The following is a 22,799-nucleotide window of genomic DNA, read 5'->3' as shown; positions in this document are numbered from 1 at the left end:
TGAGCATGAGAATAGTTTCTCAAGTTTTTCTTTTTCCTTTATTTTTGTTTTCTTTTTCCATCACCATTTATCCCCCCATACCCTCTTTCACCTCACCTACCTCTCCCTCCCTGCAATCACCATACTGTTGTCCATATTCATGAGTTCTTTCTCTTTTTTATCTTTTTTTTTTTTTATTTGTCCTCACCTAAGGATATTTTCTGCTGATTTTTAGAGTGTGGAAGGGAGGGGGAGAGACAGAGAGAAACATCAATGTAAGAGACACATCAATTGGTTACCTCCCTCGGCCCATGGACTAAAGGGTTGTGGGTTCAATTCCGGTCAAGGGCATGTACACCAGTTGCAAGCTCAATTCCCGGCTGACGCTCCAGCCACTGAGCCAACCCGGCTAGGGCAGGGGGAGGGGGAGTATCTTTTTTAAGGCACCAGACCTGGTTGTCAGGAGCTCTGGGCTACAGTCCTGGCTTGGTCACCAGGTTGTGATCTAACAAATTTTGGCAAGTGAACCCTGTGAGGACTATTTCCTCGCTTACAAAATGGATGGAGACGGAGTACTCCTGCTGGGGACCTAGAGCTGCCTTATGACACACGCACACTCCACCGCCTCTTGGAATTTAATGAACAGGGAGTCGAGCACTTCGGCTTTAGAATAGAAGGGGTCCCAAAAGTGCCCACCGTATGCCACCCCTTCGGTCCATCTGCTGTCTGGCTCCCATGTCCATGTCACTGGCCAGTTTGAATTCTCAGGATAACTGAGCTCTCATATCAAAAGATACCTGGCTCCAGATGTCCCAGGGAGTTGTCTCCGACAGAAGTGACCCCACCACCACATCTCTCCCCGCTCCCCGGCATTCCCAAGTGTCCTCTCTCCAAGGCCCCTCCATCCCCACTTCCACCCTCCGGTCCCCAGATTTGTCTTCAGTCCTTTGGGCCCTCTGGTCACCGCAGGCTGTCCTTCACATGTGGCTTCAAGGAGTAGCATCCGAATTATAATCCACAGTGGTAAGGCACTTCCCCTTAGTAAAAGGTGTGATCCTTTCCCTTTAAAAAGAAAGAGGGGAAAAAGAAAATGGAACTGGTCCTGTGGAAGGGAGTGCGCGCGCCCCCGCCCCCCCCCCCCCCCCATCCAGGGAGGGTGCCCACAGGGGATGAACCAGTACCGAGAGCCTACACGGGGTGAGGGGCCAAAATTGACCTCTGGAGCTTTTCTATCAAAGCAGCCTATTTCTAAGGAGGAGATTCCTCTACTTTGCATCCATTTCAGCTCATCAGAGCCCCCAAGTTGCTTTGTCAGAACTTCAAATACAGAATCCTAGCACCTGAAAGATCATTTAGCCCAACCCATCAGCCCAGAAACACGCTCAAGTGTCTACCCCCGCCAAAAATAAAGGAAGGAAGATAGGTGAGAAAGAAGGAAGGAGGGGAGGGAGGGAAAGGAGGAAGAGTGGGCAAAATGATGGCCTTGCCTTGGAGCTAAGGCCTGCCTTTCCCTGGCGCCATGCTGTCTCCATGGTAATCACCAGACTTCTGTGTTCAGTAATAAATGCGTCGTGGGGATTGCAGGAAGCAGGAACTCTGTGCTGAACTTCCTAAGAGTCCCCATTTCCTGACTAACTTCCACCGTAGCAGCAGGCACAGGCCCAGGAGGTAAAAGGAAGTGACCAGGTGAGGGCAGGTGGGCTGAGGACATGAAGACGGTCATGGTGAAGGCTGGCTTTGCCTTAGCCTCCCCTGTCTCTGCCTTAGCTTCCTGTTCTCATCCTCCAGAAAGTCGGGGAAAGTGTTCTTAATGAAGAGAGGTCTTGGGTCCCGTCTGCCCCCATCCTGCTTCTCACGCTGCCCTGTAACTGCAGAAAGGGGGCTGAGTGCCGTCCCCAGGAAGCTGGGAGCCAGTGTGGGGCCAAACAGCTACCTGGTTCTCTTTTGCAATGTCCCAGGAGGCAGGGTTTGCCCGGCAGATAGTAAGTGCTCAACTGATTTTTGGAGACCAGATGCACAAATGCCACTGACTAGCAGTGACTTTAGGAAAACACTTTCTCTCTCCAAATTCATTTGTCTCAACTGAAAAACACTGTGTGTAATACCTACCTTTTAAAGTTACTATGTCAGTAAAGACATACAAAGTCATTATACAGCCCAGTGGTTGAGTGTTAACCTGTGAACCAAGAGGTCATGGTTCAATTCCCGGTCAAGGCACATGCCCGGTTGCAGATTCGATCCCTAGTAGGAGTGTGCAGGAGGCAGCCAATCAATGATTTTTTCTCACTATTGATGTTTCTATATCTCTCTCTTTCTCTCCCTCTTCTTTCCTCTCTGAAATCAATAAAAATATTTTTAAAAAGGGAAAGAAAATCACTGTACATTATAAGTATATTCCAATTATAATTATTATTACAAAGAATGGATATTTATTACTTCAACCTCAGATTTCTGGACAAGGAACATGGCTTTAGCTTAAAATGCTAAAAAGGCAGTATGCATTTTGAAGTAGTTAGGAGGAAGCATACTGATGTCTGCCATTTACTTTGAAATTTATCAAATTATAAGAGGAGCAATAGAAGGATAGAAGAATGAGAATGGATGAATGATTAATAGATTAGTAGATGAATAGGTATATGTCATAAAGCAAGAAGAATAAAACATTAATGATATAATCTAAGTGGCAGGTATAGGGGTACATTGTAAAATCATTTCAATTTTACTGTATGTTTGAAAAAACTCATAATAAGACGTCAGATAAAAAAAATTTTAAGGAAAAATGAATTTCTCCCGAATTAAATGGGAGTTCCCAGGTGTTTCTTTCATGGAGCTACCCAGACGCTGGGCCATTTCATCAATGAATGCCCTGACTCGTCCTCTGACACATATCCACTGAGCTCCTCCTATACATGCCAGCTAGATGCTGGAGCCAGACAATAGAGAAGTTCTGTTCAGTAGGTACCACAAGCATATGAACAAATATCCTATATAATAAAGAGGTAATATGCTAATGAGACCAAACAGCCAAACGACCGTCCGGATGACCTTCCTGACGAAGTTGGGGCTGCGAGGGCCGAGCCCCTTGCACGCATTTCATGCACCGGACCTCTAGTTACAATATAATGGGGAAAGTGCTCCAACCAGGGAACTCACAAGAGGCTGAGAATGGAAAAATCTTGGAAGCCTCATGTTTAGGCACAGTTGTGGGGGATGAATAGGAGTTTTCCAGAAACTAGGAGAAGGCTATTCCAAGAACAGATCACAGCGTGGCCAAAGGCTGGAGAGCAAGGGGGTAGCCCGGTAGTACAAAGCAAGTCCTGGCTGGAGCACAGAGAGCCCATGTCCACACAGACACAGGTGGCCAGATGGAATAAAAAGACCTGACTGGGCAAGCCAGAAAGGTGAGTGGGTGGAAAACCTGTTCCATAGGGTCAGTCAGCCAAATGTATAAGCACAGCTCTAAGGAGCGACAAACAGAAGGCCGCCTTTCCCAGGCAGGGGTTAAATCCCAGCTGCCCAGCTAGGCGCGGTTTGGCAGGAAGGAGGAGGTGAGGCTGGGAGTGAGGGGTGACAAAGATTAGCTGTAACTACGCATTCCAGAAGGTGACTTCGCCAGTCTCCCACACATGCCCTCCCTTGCCTGACTGAAGACAGCAATTGTTCAAAGACACGTTGTGTCCTGCCAACCCACAGCCTCCCCCAAATGGGCCCAGGAGGAGAGAGGCTGAAGCACAGGTTGGAGTCAGAGCCAGCTCCTCGTCCCTGCCCGACCTCTGCTTGGCTGCAGGACCCTGGCCTTTCCCATCACCCACCCCTCCGAGCCTCACTCACTCAGGTACAAACAGGAAGGTAGCACTGCTGTCACCCTTGGCTTTCCTCAGCAGCTCCACAGCCCATGGCTGTCTGCACGCTCTCACCTGCAGCTGCGCACACTGAACTGTGATCGCCGCCCTGGAGCCAAGGCAGGGATGCACAACCGCACAACACGGAGGAGCTGTGAGGACCCAGTGAGAGCACCTCCAGTCATGCAGTCCTCATTTGTTTTTATTAATTCTGTGCTCCTTCTTTATTATTTTTTACAAATCAAGTGAAAGAAAAATACTTGGAGGAAGTAGAGACAATGCAGAGTAAAAAGAAACCTACAGAAAACTCATTATCCTGAGATGAACGGACATGCTGCATGCATGACACAGAGCAGGGTGCTATTAAAGGAGAAAGGAACACACAAGAGGCCCTGGCTGGTGTTGTCCAATGGTTAGAGTGACAGTCCAGCTTACCGCATGTCCACGGGTCCCTTTCCCGATCAAGGGCACATGGCCAGGGCGCATGTGGGAGGCAACCGATCTGTCTCTCTCTCACATCAATGTTTCTCTGTCTGTTTCTCTTTCACTCTCCCTCCCTCCCTAAAAATCAATGGAAAAAATATCCTCAGGTGAGGATTAAAAAAACACACACATACACAAGAGCTCTTAGGAATGAAAAAAGATGACAACACATAAAAAGGTAATAGTAAGGAAGAAAGATGAGGACAAAGAAAATTTACCAGGAAGTAGGATAGAAAAGGTAGATAAGGCAAATAAAGGGGAAAAAGACAAGAAAATGACAGCGTCAAACCATTCATCTGAAAGAGAAGACAAAGGGGTAAATCGTCAAAGACAAAAACACAAAACTTTTCCCAGAATAGAAGGTCCTGAGTTTTCTGAAGGAAAGAACCCACGAAGTACCCAAAGCAATAAATGAAAACAGACTCACACGAAGACCCATGGCCATGAAATTTCAGAACACGAGGGACAAAGAGAAGATCCTAAAAGGGTCCAGAGGGGAAGATGTAGGCTGCATACAAAGGGCAGAAAACCGGAATGGCACCGGAATTCTCAACAACCACACTTTAAACTCAAAGTCTTCAAAATCCCAAGGGAAAATTATTTCGAACCTAAAAGTTTATATCCAATCAAAGCATCAATCAGTTGCGCGGGTAAGGAATATAATTATTTTTCTGGCATGCAGTCTATCAATAATGTTACCTCCCGTTCCTTTTTCTAAGGAAGCCACCAAAACAAGGAAGCCACAGGACGACCTTGATACAAATAAACAATTAAAAGCTGGGTTTCCCTGAGCAGTCCTGGCCCTCATACCCTCCCCGGGATTCCCAACAACAGAACAAACTAAAATGCATGCTTCATATTTTCACATTCCTGAGACTAAGAACATACTGTAACCAATGGTCTCTAAGGTCAATAAAATGTGGCAGCCGGCCGCTAACACTTGCAAGCCGTTTCACAGCTGCTCTGGTTTTCAAGCCCTTTTTTTTTTTTCTTTTGGTTTCACAACAGCATCCTGAAATGCGTTTTACCAACCCCACTATGAACACCAGGAAACAGAGATTCCATGGGGTGAGGCTTTGCGAGGCAGAGCCTGGGCAGTGTGGGTCGCAGGGGCAGGAGTTAGTGTTGATGAGTTCCTGTTCCTTACCACAGCATCTCATCTGGGTCTCCACAGTCCTCTGCTCATTTGACAGTTAAGGAAAACAAGGCTCAGAGAGGTTAAGCGACTTGCCCCACCTCACACAGCCAGTGATCGGCAGAGCCAGGATCTGAACTCTCTCCACGGCCACAGCTGTTTGGCAGGCTCTGGGGCAGCAGCTGTGTTCCCTTGAGCACAAGTTGAGGGAGGGCCCTGCCCACCCTAGAGTGAGCTCTGCTGGAGCTCCAGGGGCACTCACTGCAAGAACTTGTCCCGGGCTGGGTTCGAGGGATAGCGCTTGGCTCCGCCCATGAACAGGGACCGATATCGCTGCCGCTGGTCCTTGCTCTCCATCAGCCAGGTGTTGAGGTAGTAGCCCACACCTACGGGGTTCTGCACAGGGAGGGAGGCAGGCTGTGAGCAGGTGGATGCCTGGCCTGGAGACGTGATCCCAGGCTCCTCCCTCTCCAGGCTCCTCCCTACTGTCTTTATGATGGGATGACTTGTGTCCCCCCAAGATATGTGGAAGCCTTAACCCCAACCCCTCAGAATGCGACCTGATGTGGAAATCCTGTAGTTGCAGATGCAATTAGTTAAGATGAAGTTGCCCTGGAGTAGGGTGGGCTCTTAACCCAACGTGATAGGTGTCCGTACAGAAGAGGAGACGGGGGTAGGGGTAGGGAGAAGACGGCCATACAATACAGAGATTGGGGCGATACATCCACAAGCCAAGGAAGCCCAAGGATTGCCGGCCACCAAGGCGAGGCAGAGGGAGGATTCCCCCAGCAGGTTTCAGAGGGAGCACAGCCCTGCTGACACCTGGATTTCAGACCTCCGGCCTCTAGATCTGTGAGCGGATCAGTTCCTGCTGTTTTAAACCATGTAGTAGTTTGTGGTACTTTGTTATGGCAGCCCTAGGAAATAAAGATGCCACCCCACCCAGAAACCTGGGTCGGCCGTACATACAAGACAGAGGTTCAGAGAGGAGGTCAACCTGCCCAGGGCGACTAGTGAGGGCAGAGCAACCTCCGGACAGGGACCCGCCACCCACAGAGAAGCGGCACCAAGGGTGAGCTGGGAGATGCTGGGAACCAAACCCTCGTCCAATGTGAAGCTGAACTTGCTGCCAACAAGAGAAAGGCCTGTCTCCTGGGGGAGCAGGCTCCCAGCCAGATGTGCGGGCGAGCTCAGCCTCTGGAACCAGGGCCCCCCTTCAGCCCCTCCCACTTCTGCCCGCCCTGTGGTAGCAGCATGGCCATTGGCTCTTTTCTAAACATCTTATTTGGGGTGTCCGAGGGAAGACCCCCCCTCCCTGTAGGAGATGCAGGCTGGCGGTGAGAAAAGGAAGGAGGAGGTGGAGAGGTGGGATGGCTGGCATGCTGCTGTCCTCGGGAGGGGAGCTCAGGTGTGGGGTGGGGATGAGGCAATGGGAGCATAATGAGAAGACAAGTGAGTTACAAGCAGATGTTCCCAGGGAGACCAGGAGAGGCCTTAAAACTATACAGCTGTTCAGCCCGCCGGCATGACTCAGTGGTTGAACATCAACCTATGAACCAGGAGATCATGGTTTGATTCTGGTCAGGACACATGCCCGGGTTGCGGGCTCGATCCCCAGTAGGGGGCATGCAGAAGGCAGACATTCAATGATTCTCATCGTTGATGTTTCTCTCTCTCTCTCTCTCTCTCTCTCTCTCTCTCTCTCTCTCTCTCTCTCTCTCCTCCTCCTCCTCCTCCTCCCCCTCCCCCTCCTCCTCCTCCTCCTCCTCCTCCTCCTCCTCCTCTCTGAAATCAATAAAAATACATTTTTTAAAAAAAAATACAACTGTTCAAAACCAGGCACAACTAACCTGTGCTACAGGAAGTCAGGACAGGGGAAGATTACCTCACACATGTGGGTTGGCTGCCTTTGGAGAGGGGGAAGATGGAAAAAGGGGGGACACTCGAGTCCTTGCTCAACCAGGGAAGAGAAATGGGCCAATTCCACCAGTTGCCTCTGAGGCCTCAAGACAAATACAAGAGAGAAGGGAACGCGCGCTGCCCTGAAAAAAGGAGAGAATGAGACAGTTCTGGGAGGTGTCCCTTAGCGCAGTGGTTCTCAAAAGTGCAGTCCTGGGAACTTGTTAGAAGTGGAAATTCCCAGGCCCCGCCCCAGGCTCTGAATCGGGTGCTCTGGTGTGGGGCCCAGCAGTCTGTGTTTTAACAAGCCCTCTGCGGGGATGCTAATGCAGCTCAAGTTTGAAAACTGATGTCTTAGAGAAATATGATAGTGGGAGTGGTTAGTCCCTGGGGGAGAAAAGGTGGGGGATAGGGCTCACTCAGAGCATCCATTCCCAGGGGCAGGGGGCTTGGGGCTGCTCATCACCCCCGCAGACACTCACCCAGCTCCCCAGAAGCATCTGGGTGCTCCTCCCGCTTGTCCGCTTGGAGGACAGCAGGAACGGTGGCTGGGTGCCCCGTTTGCATTCCTTCTCTGGAGGAAGCCACATGCCCGGCCCAGACGTGGCCTAGGGGTAAGGGATAAAGGCGGAAAGCTGGGGAGGTCTAGCAGTGGTCAGCCTGGGGCCAGGGCAGGTGCGGGCGCCCGATAGCCCTGGGCCTTGAGCCAAGGACAGTGGGAGGCCAGCCACCTCCCAACTCACCAGGCGCCCACCTCCCAGGGGTGAAGGGCCCTATGGTGCCTTCATGAATCCATGCCACCCATACCAACCCCCACCCTCTAGCCTGACACCTCTTTCCAGGTTCCCAGGGTCCTCCAGGCCTGGGAGGGTGCAGAGAGATGACAGACCCAGCCTGGGAGCAGAAGCCTCCAGACTTGGGAGCGCAATGAGTTGGGTCCGCCCGGCCCCCTCTTGCCCTCGCTGGGGGAGCCTGGGCAAGCCCTCCCTATCTCTGGGGCTCCGTTTCCTTTTGGGAAATGCAAATGGAACTCCCTCCATGGGTGGAGATGCTGGAAGGTGCCAGGCCCAGAGCAGGCATGTGGGAAATGTCGGTACCCTTTTCCCTTCCCCAGACCCTGCTGGGGAGGGGGGCCCAGCTAAAGTTGGGGACCTACTCAGATGACAGTCTGCCACCCCGCAGAGGGGAGCCCAAGACTCCCTCAGCGGGAACAGGCATGCAGTCCTGGTTGGGTAGAGCCCTTGTTCGCACCCTGCCCTGCCCCGGGGTCCCCCCCGAACCCATGTTTTCTCTCCAGGGGAGGGGAAGTAGGGTGCAGATCCATGCCGGCCGGGCACTTTCTCGGACCAGGCTCCACCTATGGGCTCCAGTCCTTAACCTCATTTAATGCTCTCAGCCACCTGGTATGCTCCTGGTTAGATCCAGGTGCAAACCAAGGCTCAGAGAGCGAGAGGGGCTCACCCAGCGTGACTGGGAAGTGCAAGACCAGGACTGGGAACCAGATGGGTCTGACAGGAGGCTGAGCTCTCCCCCTGAGCCCCTGAAATAGCCACCGCACTGTACCCTGGCCCTCAGGAGTACTTTCCAAGAGAGTAAGGAGACACTGACTAGTTTTCGGGGACACTGGCTGAGGGTGCTCCAGTAAATCCTCTCTGAAGGGGTTGTTGGGTTGCGGGAAAGTTTCGAAAACACCCCACGCTTCTTATTGCAAGCAGAGTTAAATTCTTCCATGAAGCTCTTGACATTCATCAGCTCACTGGGCTTTTTTTTCTAAGAAACAGAGCGGAGGGAAAGGTTATCTGCTAAGCCAGGGAAATCAAGGGTCCCTTTCTGGACTCTCCCCAGCAATCGGAGAAAAGCAAGTGGCCACCCCGAGGCAGGTGAAGGCAGCCCCAGCTGGGGCGGGTCAGTTGGACATTCTCTAGCACCCTCACCCACAGGCCCACTTTGAGGATATCCATTCCTTCTTTCCTTCACTTGTTTCATGAACATTTACTGAGTCTAATGGGGGAACACTGAGGACTTTGGGGCAGAGAACTACTCTGTATGATACTATACTGGTGGGTACATATCATTATACATTTGTCCAAATGCACAGAATGTACACCACTAGAAAGCTAATGTCAGCTGTGGACTTTGGGCCATGATGTGTCAATGCAGGCTCATCCTATATAATAAAAGGCTAATGTGCAAATCAACCGAACAGCAGAACAACCGGTTGCTGTGACACGCAGTGACCACCAGGGGGCAGACGCTCAGCGCAGGACTGCTGGCATCGGTGGCTCAGTTCAGTGGCCATTTACCAAATGACCCAAAAGCATTCAACATTTCCCCACCCAGCCTCTTCCCAGCAACCCAGTGCCCTTTACACAGCACTCACCACCTGCTAACACTCTATCTTGTTTTTCACTCATGACTATGTTTCCATTTCCATTAGAATGTAACCGCCAAAGGGGCAGGTTTGCCCTGCACCTAGACCATGACCTGGCCTAAACGTCCACACAGAGCGAATGCATAGTGGAGACAAAAAATAGATAATTACACAAACACTGAAGTCCAGTAGCTATGAGCATGAAGAAAGCAAAGCACAGGGTGCGATGGATCTCACAACAGGGACTTGATGGGTCCAGGAAAGGGAGGCTCAAGCTAAAATTCTTTTTTAAAAATGTATTTTTATTGATTTCAGAGAGGAAGAGAGAGAAACATCAATGATAAGAGAGAATCATTGATCAGCTTCCTCCTGCATGCCCCCTACTGGGGATCAAGCCACCCTGACCATGAATCAAACCTTGACCAGAAATCGAACCCTGACCAGGATCCTGGTTCATGGGTCGACACTCAACCCCTAGCCACACTGGCCAGGCTCGAGCTAAAATTATACCTCAGTTTCCCTTCCCAGCCCTCCAGTTCTCTGCCCAGTTAACAGCGTGCCACTAACCCAGCCAGTTTAGCTGGGTCTGTGATGCCCGGAAAATAAGTGTGTCCAGAACAGCAGGACTCAGACCTGAGCTGTGGAAGTCCCTGCAGGCTTTGTGGCCTGTCTCCCATCCAGACGGCACTGCGGCCGTCTGCACTGCCTCTGTAACTCATGCCAGTGCAGAGGCGAAAGGACTGGCAGTGACGTCAGACAGACATGTGGGGGTTCAAATCCCAGCTCAGCACCTTACGGGTGGCCAGCCTCAGTTTCCTCATCTAGCACAGGGAGCCCTATCTCGCCCTGCTGGAGGGTGAAGTGACAGGATGTGGGAGGGACATGGTGCCCAGCACACGGTGGTGTTCCGGGGAGGGGCGGGGGGCAGTGAGGCCTGTTATCCTGCTGGGGAAATCCAACCCCTGCAAGGTACACACCTGCACAGAGAAATGTCCGTAAGGTTGGGGCTTGCTTCGGTCGCCGGAGAAAGTGTCGTAGGGGCCGCGGGTGCCCATGGCGCGTGCCACGTATGCCTCTATGCCACTTTTGAAGGAGTAGGTGCATGGTGCCAGGCCACTGCCCTGGAACAGAGCACAGATGCCCTGTTGGAGGGCTGCCGCAGCAGGCCCCTCACCTCCGGGGGTCTCAGGGCCCCCGTCTGCTCTGGAAGTCTGCTCCCAGGACTAGGCAGGCAGGCGGCCAGGCTCGGCCAGGGGAGGGGGCTACCTCATGACCCAAGGGGTGCGGCTTGTTGGTCATCCGGCACATGAGGCCCTCGGAGTGAGACCGGTCCCAGGCCTTCTTCTCCAGCTTTGTGTATGGGTTGCCCTTCTCTCCATAATTTCCAGGGCCTGGATAGTAGTTCTGTGGGGAAAAGGGGAGACAGGAAGGCCATCAGTCCCACTCTTTGTGCTAAGCGCACCTGAGGAAGCGATACCTCCAAGAGGGGAGCAGGTTTTCAGGGACCAACCGCCCCCCAACACACAGCACTGTTGACCTAGGAGCCTCCACGGCCGGTCAGACCTTCGGTTCCACATTCAGACTCTTCGCCAGGGCCCTGCTGCCTCTCAGCTTATCTTCCGCTGCTCCTTTCTGACAGCCCCACTTCAGCCTACGTGGGTCTTTGCTGGTCCCCAAACACATGCCATTCTGCCACCCTCCTTACCCGTGCTCACTTGTGCTGTGACTGCCACCCGGAATGCCCTTCCTGCCTTCTCTGCCTCGGAAAATTATTCTAATCCTGCACAGCCAACTCAACTGTCCTCTCTCAGAAAGGAAGCCTTCCTTCCCGCGTCAGCCCAGACAGTCGCTTGCTTAGGTGGTCTCAGAAATTCCATCTATTACATCCACGTCACAGCCCTGCATTTGCATGCACGAGTTTCATACCGTACCGTGACCTGGATGGATCTGGAGTCCTGGGTTCAAATCTTGCCTCTGCTGCTTCCTAGCTGAGTGATGTTGGGCAGACCACTTAATCGTGCTGAGCTCCCTTTGTAACGTGGGAATAGTAATACTTTCTTCCAGAGTAATAGGATAAAATGTTTAAATGTCCATAAAGCATCCGGCATGGTGCCCACCATATACTGAGCACTGACGCATGGTAAGTCAGGGTGAGGGGGCTGTCGTGGAGGGGGTGAGAGGAGGTAAGAGAGGCTGAGACTTATGGCTGGAAGGCTGGAATGACCATTTGGGACCTTGACTGCCAAGGTCAGAAATAGTCTTTCGGCCGGCCGGTGCAGCTCAGTGGTTGAGTGTTGGCCCATGCACCAAGAGGTCACGGGTTTGACTCCCTGTCAGGGCCTGTGCCTGGGTTGCGGGCTCCATCCCCAGCAGGTGTGCAAGAGGCAGCTAATCGATGTTGATGTTTCCCTCTCATCGCTGTTTCTCTCTCCCCTCTCCCTTCCTTTCTCACTAAAATCAATAAAAATATATGTATATTTTAAAATAAATATGTTCTTTGTAGATGGAATGAGAAGAGCCACCCAGCAGTGTGGTCGGGTGGGTGGATGGGTGGAGGTCCTTGACCAGAGACCCAAAGGGATGTTCGTTGCTGTTCTGCATCTTTCAGCCACCAGGGGTCACCACTGCTCCATGATGGCTCAGCCCTTCCCACCTCTAGTCCCTAAGCCCTGGGGAAGTGGCCAGAACCAGGCAACCTGGCGGGAGGAGAGGACAGGAGCTCGGCTGGGAGAGGCAGGCCTCTGCAGGCATCTGAGCTGTTGGCCCTCGGAGGAACAGAACTCAACGCTAACCGCTTCCAGGGCCTGGGTTCCTGGTGTGTTCAGGAGGAAAGCCCCAAGGTAGGAAGCTGGGTCCTGCACCATGTGGTAGGTGTTGCACAATCCTAACATCGTGGTCCTGGAGGCAACCCCTAGATCAAATCAGTGCCATCCGCAATCACAGATGGGGAACCCGCGTCTCAGAGAGGCAAGCCTGTGTCCCAGGTCCCGCCCCCAGAAAGAGGCGGTGCAAGGGTTCCAACCCCCAAATCCATGACCTTTCTGAGGCTCTACTGCAGCAGTTCTCAACCTGTGGGTCGCGACCCCTTTGGCGGTCCAACGACCCTTTCACAGGGGTCACCTAAGACCATCCTGCATATCAGATATTTACATTACGATTCATAACAGTAGCAACATTACACTTATGAAGTAGCAGCGAAAATAATTCTATGGTTGGGTCACAACATGAGGAGCTGTATTTAAAGGGCCAGAAGGTTGAGAACCACTGCTCTACTGTTTGCCAGGCACCATGTAGGCACTGGGCGGGAGGGCAGTGAGCGCCACATCGCGCCAGGACCTTAATGGCGACCAACAGTTGTAAAAGGGTGAGGCCACGGAGGCCTCTGCAGCCCAGTGCAGCACTCCATGGCAGCGCCCCATCCTTCCTCAGGCTTTCAGGTCCAGAGGGGGTGGGTGGGAATGAGGAATTGGCACGTGTAAGACTTTTTTAGCCCCGGCCGGTTTGGCTCAGTGGATAGAGCACAGGCCCGGGACTGAAGCGTCCCGGGTTCCAGTCTGGTCTAGGACATGCACCTCAGTTGCAGGCTCCATCCCTGGCCCTGGTCAGGGCACGTGCAGGAGGCAACCAATCCTCAGTGGGGCCTGCGGCTCATTAAGACCTGATTCTGAGGTGTGAGGGTGCGTAGGAAGGTGAGCTGGCAACGTGGGAGACCAGGGAATCCATCAGAGGCTGCCCCTGGGTGGGGTGGGACAGTGGTCTGGGCCAGGGCAGAGGCAGTAAGGATGGGAGGAGGAGGACAGGAGGCAAGAGCACAGACCCCATGACTACAGAGGACAGGGGTCTGGGTCCCAGCTCTGGCAGCTGGGTGGAACCGTTCCCTGGAAGAGCAGGCCTGGGGGAGAAGTTGACATGTGATGGGGATGGTAGGTGGGTGCAGAGTTTGAGGTGCCTGAGGGAGCCTGGGGTGGGGCTCTGGAGCCATCTGCATGGAGCCTGGCAGAGGGGAAGAGATCACCCCAAAGTGGGGAGGGCTGGGAAGAGGAGCCACGGAGGGAGGCTGGTGGAGGAGCTTCAGGGCTGCAGAGCCCAATGTCCCCAAAGCCAAGAGCAGGGAGAATGCAGAGGGAAGGGTGGTGGCAGCACCCAGTGCCAGCGGGGGACGGGGCTCAGAAACCAGAGGGGAAGACATGGCCTTTGCAGGCTTCAACAGCCCCATCCTCTGGGGGGGGGGGAGGTGGAGTCATGGGACCCCAAAGCAGGCCCCTCAGCTTTGGCAGGTGGTGTTTATAGACCTGCAGTGGTGGGGAGACAAGAGTGGGGACCAAAGACAAGGGGAGGCCATCAGGGTCCCAGCCCAGGGCTCACAGCAAGGCGATGACCGAGGAAAGCAGGCCTTGGATGTGAGCTCCCCGCTGCCTTCACCCACCAGGGCAGTGACACCTCCTTGAATTTATTGTCCAAGGCGGAGCCTAGGAGAGCAACTCGGAGAAATCCTGCAGGGCCTGGCCAAGGTGACTGCGGGAGCAGATACGGGACCAGAGGGGAGGAGACTGCTGGGAGGGAGGGACACACCAGGGCATTGTCACTCTGTTTGGCCAACACTCACAGATGCCCTAGAGCAGTGGTTCTCAGCCTTCTGGCCCTTTCAGTACAGTTCCTCATGTTGTGACCCAACCATAAAATTATTTTCGTTGCTACTTCATCACTGTAATGTTGCTGCTGTTATGAATCGTCATGTAAATATCTGACATGCAGGATGGTCTTAGGCGACCCCTGTGAAAGGGTCGTTGGACCGCCAAAGGGGTCGCGACCCACAGGTTGAGAACCGCTGCTCTGGAGCTTGGGCTTGGGAACACAGGAAGGAAACATACAGTGTCGGATGTGTTCCCCAACTCCACTGCCATTAGCTGGGCTGGGCCCTGACATCAGACCCTGTCCTCCACAGTGACTCAAGGGACAAAATCCAAGTGAGCCATGCCTATGGGCACAGCGCAGCGGCTACGCATGGACACCTGAATTCAAATCCTGCTTCTGTCACTTAGTAGCTCTGTGGCCTTGGGCGGTTACTGAAACCCTCTGAACTCGTTTTCTCACCTAGAAAGTAGAGATGATGAGAGTGACTACTTCATAGGGTTGTTGTGAAGGTTAAATTAATTACTACACTGAAGTGCTTAGAACAGTGCCAGGCCTGGATAAGTGCTGTGTTAAGTGTCAGCTATTACTACTTTAGGTTTGAAGCTAGTGACTCATTGTTAAATGCCTGCAGGCAACCCCTCTCTACGTTGCAGTTACAGCATCTGAACCTGAAGATGCAGGTACGTGTCCCCTGAGCAAAGCAAGGAGTAATTTCCAGGCCTCAGAGAAGGCCTCCCAGGGATGAGGTGTGGGGGAAAGGGCCTGGGTGTGGGGGAAAGGGCCTGGGTGTAGGGTTGGACATTCCTGGCTTGCGGCTGTGCAGCCGGAGGCAAGCTGCTTACCCTCTCTGAGCCTGCAGGGCCTCTTTAGGGGTGAATGTAAAAAATGAGAATGTTTTGGAGCACCTGGTACTTAGGAGGCAGGCATGCACAGAGTCCACAGATACTTCTTGTGTGCCTACTATGTGCCAGGAACCGCTAGGAACTGGGAATCTGCAGCAGCTAGGTAGATGTGGTCCACCCTCAGGGGCTGAGTCCAGTGGGGAGAGGGGGAGACTAAACACACAATCACAATAGGGATGCTCAGGAAAGGGAGATGTCACCTAAGGGGGGCTCAGGTCAGACCTTGGAGCTGAGAGCTGAGGGATGAGTAGGAGTTTCTTAGGTGAAGGGCTAAAGGAAGAAGGGCATTTCTGGCAACAGGAAGAGCGGGAGCAAAGCCCTCATTGAAAGAGTGTGGTGCATGTGAGGAGCTGGGAGAAGCCAAGAGTGTCCAGCACAGAGCGCACGAGGGCCAGGGGAGGCGAGGCACTCAGCAAACCGAGTGCTCGCTCAGTATGGTGTGACTCCTGCCTTCTCTCTCATGACCTTACTGAGCTTGAACCCCATTCAGTGTGCCCCCACCATCACCACCACCACCACATGGGACGTTCATCCCGGCCCATAATGATACTACTTTGGCCCTTCTACTTACCCCTCCCCGCCAATGGCCATCACCTCCCATCTGGACCACTGCAGCCTCCAACCTTCACCCCCACCAGCAGGGTGTACCTCTGAAAATATTAGCCAGGCCCTTCCCAGCAAAACCCTCCACTGTCCTCACACAGCCCTTGGAATCAAACCAGAAGCCCCCCATTGCTGCCAGGTGCTCCTGGCCGGCCCTCAGTCCTCTGCCCTCTCCCCTCCTCTGTCCTTGCCCACTCTCTCCGGCCACACTGGCCTCCTGCCTGCTGGTCCAACTCAGGGCCTTAGCCTGCACTGGCCCTGCTGGCCCAGAATGCTCTCTCGCAGATACCATGAATCTCCGTTGCTCACCTCCTCCCAGAGCCCATCCCCGACCACTATAAATTACCCATCCCCTACCACTCTATAGATTACACTCCTATCACTCTCTATCCCTCCTCTGTCTCAGGTTTCCTCATAAGCCTGATGGCGTATGACCGGCTTCTTTATGCTGCTGTTTCTAGCTCTAGGACGCCAGCTCCAGGGCAGCAGGAACCTTGTCTTCATCACTGCTGGATCCCCAGGACCAAGAACAGTGCATGGCGTTGAGTGGGTGCCCCATCACTACTGGCTGGACATACAGATGAATGAGTTTGTTGAGCACCTAATGTGTGCCGGGCTCTGTGCTGGGGGCTCGGAGATGAACCAGACCCATCCCGGGCAGCAGGGAACTTCCGGTCTAGTTCGGGGACAGACACAGGGCTACACACCAGCCAGTGGGCTTGAGGCTGTGGCCCTGGAAAACTGAGGGCTGTGGGGACCCAAAGGTGAGCCGGGCCACGCCTGGGGAGGAAGTGGGACAAGAGGGGTGCTTCCAGCACCACTGGGCACCATGCTCTGAAGAGAGCAGAGGGTGGGAGGGCACCCTGTCCTTCTAGGAGGACACCTACCCCGATGAGTCCTTGAAAGCGAAGCTCCCCGGAACTGAGCAGCCCCCGGTTGCTGCACGGTTTCTGCCGCAGCTGTTCTAAGAAGTCTTTGAAGTTGTAGGAGCCGGGCCCGAGCTTGTCCTTCTGCCCCTTCAAGAAAAGAGAAGGTGAACACCTTGAACTTGGGGATGTCCACATGGAAGGAGCCCAGGGAGATGATGATGGTCCTTAAAGGACGAGCTCTCCTGGGCCTGGGAGGACACTGAGGCCTCCACTGGAGTGGGGAGCCGCGCGGCCCAGGGACCTTGCCTGCAGCTGCTTCTCTCTCATGATGGTCTGGGACTAGAAGTGGGGCAGCTGGGGCAGCCGAATGGCTTTCTGGGCCTTGGCCCAGCCTGTACCCACCTCCTTCTTGACCTTTTTCTTGCTGAAGCAGGTCTCCTTGCAGCCATAGGTCCCAGGTCCTAAGTGGGACTGAGTCAGAGCACAGTCAGAGCTGGGACAGCCAACACACCCAGTCCACCCACAGCAAGTCCTCACGAAGTTGCACCCTGACCTGGGCGTGACCTGCCCCTCTCTGCCCCACCCCCAGCACCTAGCCTGGCACTGAGGGGCGTGGTACTCAAGGTACCAACATGAATTCCTCTGTCATTGGCCTCCTCACACTTCAGGGAGGAGCAGTAACTCATGCAAGAGCCTACAGCCAGCCAGTGCAAGAGGTGGGGCTGGAACCCAGGTCTCTGTGGCCCCAACCCATGCTGTTTCCACAACAGTCCTGCCCTGGCTCTAGCCAAGCTCTGTGTGAGGACTAAGGGCGTGGAGAGGTATAGAACATATCCCTAGATGGCTCAGCTCAGCCACCACAGTAGGGGACTCAGAGGGCAGAGGCCAGCCCGCGTGGGAGGGTCAGCAAAGCTGGGCAGACTCACGTAGCTCATGAAACGAAGCTTCTCTCAGCTTCTTCTGCTCAGGATAAACAGCAGAGACATCAAACCTGGGGAAGGACAGAGGCCGTGGGAGAGCCCAGCACCTGGCCCCCAGCCCTAGCACCAGCAGGTTAGGGGTAGGGAAGGTGACTTTGGAGCTAGCCCGTGAAGGGTGACAGCGCTGCTCCCACCTCAGGGCCTTCGTCCTCCTGGTCCCCTTCCCGCCGCTGGGAGCCTTGACGCAAAAGTCATTTTCTCTGTGCAACCCCCGCCCCACCCTCCAGCACTCACCTCCTCCTCCCAGCTTTCTTTTTCTCCATAACCCTTATCACTACCCAACATCTTATATATTGTTCTTTTTTTGTTTACTATCCACTCCGCCCCACAAGAATGCCAACCCTGAGTACAAGGTTTTGCTCTTTTGTTCACGGCTGTATCCCCAGATGCTACAACATATTGAATAGGCGGTATGTGTACCTCAGTATCATGTATGTATGAATGAAGAAAGACCCCTGGACTGAAACCCCACCCACCATGTTTAGGCTGAGCGACCAGCTATGTACGGGCCAAGCTACGTGGCCTCTGAGCCTGGCACCTTGTAGGCGCTTTTGAAATGGTTTTAAATAATCACAGTGATCAACAGACTGTGGACAGGGAAGTGCGGAAGGTACGGGGGGGGGGGGGGGGGGGCGGGGGGAAGCCCAGCCTCCCACCCGCACAGCCAGCCCTCCTTCTACAGCTCCTCCCCCAGGCTCGCAGCCCTGCATTGGTGGCCCTTTCTCCTTCGCTCTTCCAGCCCAGCCCCACCTGTGGCTCTTCACCCAGAGAAAGGCAAGCGCCTCGCTGAACCACTTCACAGCCTGCCCTGCCAGCCGACCCCAGCGGCGAGGTCCTGGGAAGGCTGGGCCTCCCTCCTCCCCCGGACTCCTCCGCGCTGGTCGCTGGTCCGCCAGTCGCTGGTCCTGGTCCGCTGGCCTCCGCTGCTGCCACAGCAACCGGGCCTGAGATTTGTGATTCGCCAGAGAATCCTGGCGCGTCTGTGCCCACGTGGCGCCCCACAGGCCTGCCCGCGCTGTCCCCGGACGTGCTCATTGCGCTGTGCACATTTCCACGCGCTGCCGTGCCAGAGAGCCTTCCCTGGGCCCCGCAGGTGTAACGGCCCCTCCAGGTGGCTCATATGGATGCCGTGGGCGGGTTTTAGAGTTACTTGTTGAGGAACCGTTTCTGATTTCTTTCTTTGTCCCTGGGCTCAGCCACGGGTCAGGTAGAGCACAGATCAGGGAATACCTGAGTGTTCCCCTTCTGCCCATGGGAACCCTGGAACCCACGGATGGCTCGACTGGGGCAAAGAGGGCACCTGGTTCCTTCTGCCCTCTGGGGAGAGAAGGAGAGCCAGCAGGGAGGGCATGAGTAAGGCTTCAGAGAGGGAGGAAGGATGGGGTCAGGACTCATCGTCCTTCAGACATTCCTCTCCCCCCCCCCCCCCCCCCACACGCTCTCTGCAGAGGCTGTGCAGGGCACATGGGACTCACATGAGGTCCCAGCCCTGAGAGGCTAGCAGGGGAAAGAATGACCACAAAGAGTGGCCAGGCCCCTGAGAGAGGAAGGACTCTGACCCAGCCAGTGGGTGGGTAGATCAGGGAAAGCTTCCTGGAGGAGGAGAATTCCAAACTCCTCATTGAAGTACATGTATGACCTACTAGGTAAAGAAAGGAATTGAGAGTATATGCTCCCAACGGGTCAGTTTTCTTCCCTCCTCCTCCTTTATCTGGCACAGCAGAGAACGACACCCCCTCCTACATTAAGGAATCATTTATGGTGATAGGACTTAAGTCAGAAATTGGACTTTCCCTGCATCTAGCCCCTCCTGGAACTGGACTACTGGGACAGTGGTCTCCTTTCCGGCCCCACCCAATGCCCTTCTGACATCCCAACATAGCATTTCAATAGGGAAGTTGGATGCCCAGCACAGCCGTGCCACTCAAGCAGCAGGTCAGGCGGGCACCAGGCCATGGCTGGCAGTGTCCACCCTGCACTGAGGAGCTGAAACACAGACGCTGCCCCTTCCCAACTGTGCTACCTGGGCAAGCCACCTCCTTCTCCGATTCTCAGCTTTCTTACCTGTAAATAAAGCGAATAGTCTCTGTACTTGGGCTAATTTGGGTATGCTCCTGGCGTGCAGCAGAAGCTCGGTAAGAGGTCAATACTGCCCTCGGAAAGGGACCTTCAGAAGGTCCAGGGCAGAGACTGTGTCTCATTCACTCCTGGGCAGTACCTGGAACATAGTAAATGCTCAGTAAATCTTTGCTGAGTGACAAATGAACAAAAAATTAATCTAGCCCAGCTTCCCAAGAGTGCGTAAATCCTCAAAGAGACTCGGGTTTGAATCCTGGCCCTGCTGCTTCCCAGCTGGTGGCCTTGGGCAAGTTACCCTGGCCAAGGCTCCATTTCCTGCAGGCATATGACTGCAGCCTCCTGGAGGAGCTGTTTTGGGGTGTCAGTGAGGGGTGCTGTGTACACTACCAAGTCCTGTGCAAGGGGAGTCCCTGTGCAAGGTGAGTACTCTCAGGGTGTCCCAGACCTGCCTGGGCTGCTTCTGTCCCTGCCTGAGCCTCTTGGCTGTAGGACTCATGGAGGAGTGACCACAGGCTATAAGCCAAAGTCCACTGTGATGGGAGTCCTGGCTGCCAGACACACCAGAGCAGGCCAGGGTGAGTCAGCTGTACAGCAAGGACTACAGTTATCTCACAGCCTCCCCACCGCAGCTACTCACTCTTTCTCTATTGTAGGCGCTGCCGCAACCCCCCTCCTACGCCCATTACACCGCAGAGGACACTAAGGCTCAGACAGGGAGAGTAATTTGCCCTGGTCACCCCTAGTGAGTGTAGGATCACACAGTGGATATGGAACTCACAACTAGGTTTGAGAGTTCCCTGGCTGCAAGAGTTTCTAACTCATCCAGATTCTGGAACCATCTGTTACGTCAACAGAGTCAAGTCAAGCTTCTCGGCCAAGATTCAGGCTTCTGTGATGGGGCTCTGGCACTGCCTTCAGTCCTCATCCCTTGCCATCGCCTCCCCATGCTCTGTAAGCGTCAACCATAGGAGGCTGCTCTGTCCCTAGGCATACCTGCACTGCAAGCCTCTGGCCTGTCACATACCTTTCCTGCTGCTGAAATACACCTCCCCATTCAACTCCTGCTCGTCTTCTCAGAGTCAGATCAAAGGCCAGGATGAAAAGCAAACAGACAAAAACAGGAAAAGTAACAAGTATTGGTGAGGATGTAGAAAAATAAGAACATTTGTGCATTGTTGGTGGGAATGTAAAATGGTGCAGCTCCATGGAAAATAGTATAGCAGTTCTTCAAACAATTAAACTTACAATTACTACTATATGACCAAGCAATTCCACTTCTGGGTATATACCCAAAAGGATTGAAAGCAGGTCTTAAATAGAGATTTGTACATGCATTGTTCCCAATAGTCAAGAGAAAGAAGCCACTCTCTTGGGGTGAATGGATAAACAAACTGGGTCATGTACATACAATGAAATATTCAGCCTTAAAAAGAAGGAAATTCTGAAGTATTCTACAAGATAGAAGAACAATGACATTATTCTAAGTGAAATAAGCCAGACACAAAAGGGCAAATGTTATATTACTAGAGGCCCAGTGCACAAAATTCGTGCACACGTAGGGTCCCTAGCAGCTGCTGGCTGCCGGCTGGGGCCTCCCTTCCCTGGCTGCTGGCTAGGGCCTTCCTTTGTTCTGCACTGCACCCTGGTGGTCAGCACACATCACAGTGAGCAATCAAACTCCTGGTTCCGTGGTTGGCAAACTGCGGCTCACAAGCCACATGCGGCTCTTTGGCCCCTTGAGTGTGGCTCTTCCTAAGCCTTAGGAGTACCCTAATTAACTTAATAACAATGTACCTACCTATATAGTTTAAGTTTAAAAAATTTGGCTCTCAAAAGAAATTTCCATCGTTGTACTGTTGATATTTGGCTCTGTTGACTAATGAGTTTGCCGACCACTGTCCTGGTCGGTTGAACTCCCAAGGGGACACTTTGCATATTAAGCTTTTATATACTAGTATATATAGATTACACTCATACGAGACAGCGGTAGAGTGGTGGTTACCAGGGACTAGAGAAGGGGGGAGTGGGAATTATTGTTTAATGGGCACAGAGTTACAGTTTGAGAAGATGAAAGTGTTCTAGAAATGGGTGGTGGTGATGGTTGCACAACCATGTGAATATACTTAATGCTACTGACTGTACACTTAAAAATGGCTAAAATGGTAAATTTTATGTTAAGTGTATATTACCACAATCAAATAATTTTAAAAAGCCAAACACTCTGAAATCCATTCCTTCTTCTTCCAAGAAGGTGAGAGCCCACATTTCATCTCATGATCACCAGAAAAGTATTAAACTTTAGCCCTGGCTGGAGTGTCTCAATGGTTAGAGTGTCGGTCCACGCATCAAAGGGTTGCAGGTCCCAGCCAAGGGCATGTACCTGGGTTGCAGGTTTGATCCCTGGACCTGGTCGGGGTGCGTGTAGGAGTCAACCAATTGATATGTCTCTTTCACATTGATGTTTCTCTCTCTCTGTCTCTCTCTTCCCTCCTTCCATCCCTCTTTCCCTTCCACTCTTTCTTAAAAACATCAATGAAAAACTATCCCTAGATGAAGATTAACAAAAAAATTATTAAATTAAAATTACAGGTGAAAAATAGCAACAGAATATTGTTTTAATTTACTTTTTTTATTGTTCAAGTCAAATATTTTTTCCAAGTTTACTAATGGGCTCTATTTCTGCTTTTGAAGATGCTGCTCTATTTTTCAAAAAGTTGAAGCAACAGGGTCTCAGGAGCCCAGCCTCGGTGAAAAGGGACAGACTTGCCACAAGAGCCAAGCACTGGAGGACAAACAGCCTTGCAGCCGGGATGGTGGTGACGGCCCAGCCTTCTGGAGGGTAGGGAGCCCACCCCGCCTTACAAGGCCACGGGTCCAGTGCTGGATGGGCTGGGACCAAGGGCAAGGAGTGGGAGCTGGCAGTATCCAGAGTGAAACTAACCAGGTCTACCCTTGAGATCTACCCTGCCCCTGCGGGAGGGGAAGTCACCTCATGTCAGACAGGGAAGTCTGCAGTGTGAGA

General features: G+C 53.0%; 1 protein-coding gene across 1 annotated transcript; it reads right to left on the bottom strand.

Moving 5' to 3' along the window:
- Positions 1-247: 247 nt before the first annotated feature.
- LEXM (lymphocyte expansion molecule) lies at positions 248-17,712 on the bottom strand. Its single transcript, XM_036347175.1, has 9 exons — positions 17,645-17,712; positions 17,121-17,189; positions 16,737-16,865; positions 10,976-11,113; positions 10,687-10,830; positions 8,947-9,108; positions 7,821-7,946; positions 5,702-5,835; positions 248-1,041 (listed from the first exon to the last, which is right to left on the bottom strand). The coding sequence occupies exons 1-9, from the start codon at positions 17,651-17,653 to the stop codon at positions 969-971; spliced, it is 984 nt and encodes a 327-aa protein (XP_036203068.1). The 5' UTR covers positions 17,654-17,712; the 3' UTR covers positions 248-968.
- Between the last annotated feature and the right edge of the window lie 5,087 nt (positions 17,713-22,799).

This window comes from Myotis myotis, unplaced genomic scaffold, assembly GCF_014108235.1.
Source record: "Myotis myotis isolate mMyoMyo1 unplaced genomic scaffold, mMyoMyo1.p scaffold_m19_p_2, whole genome shotgun sequence".
NCBI lineage: Eukaryota > Metazoa > Chordata > Mammalia > Chiroptera > Vespertilionidae > Myotis > Myotis myotis.
This window is presented reverse-complemented; position numbering and strand designations above follow the sequence as displayed.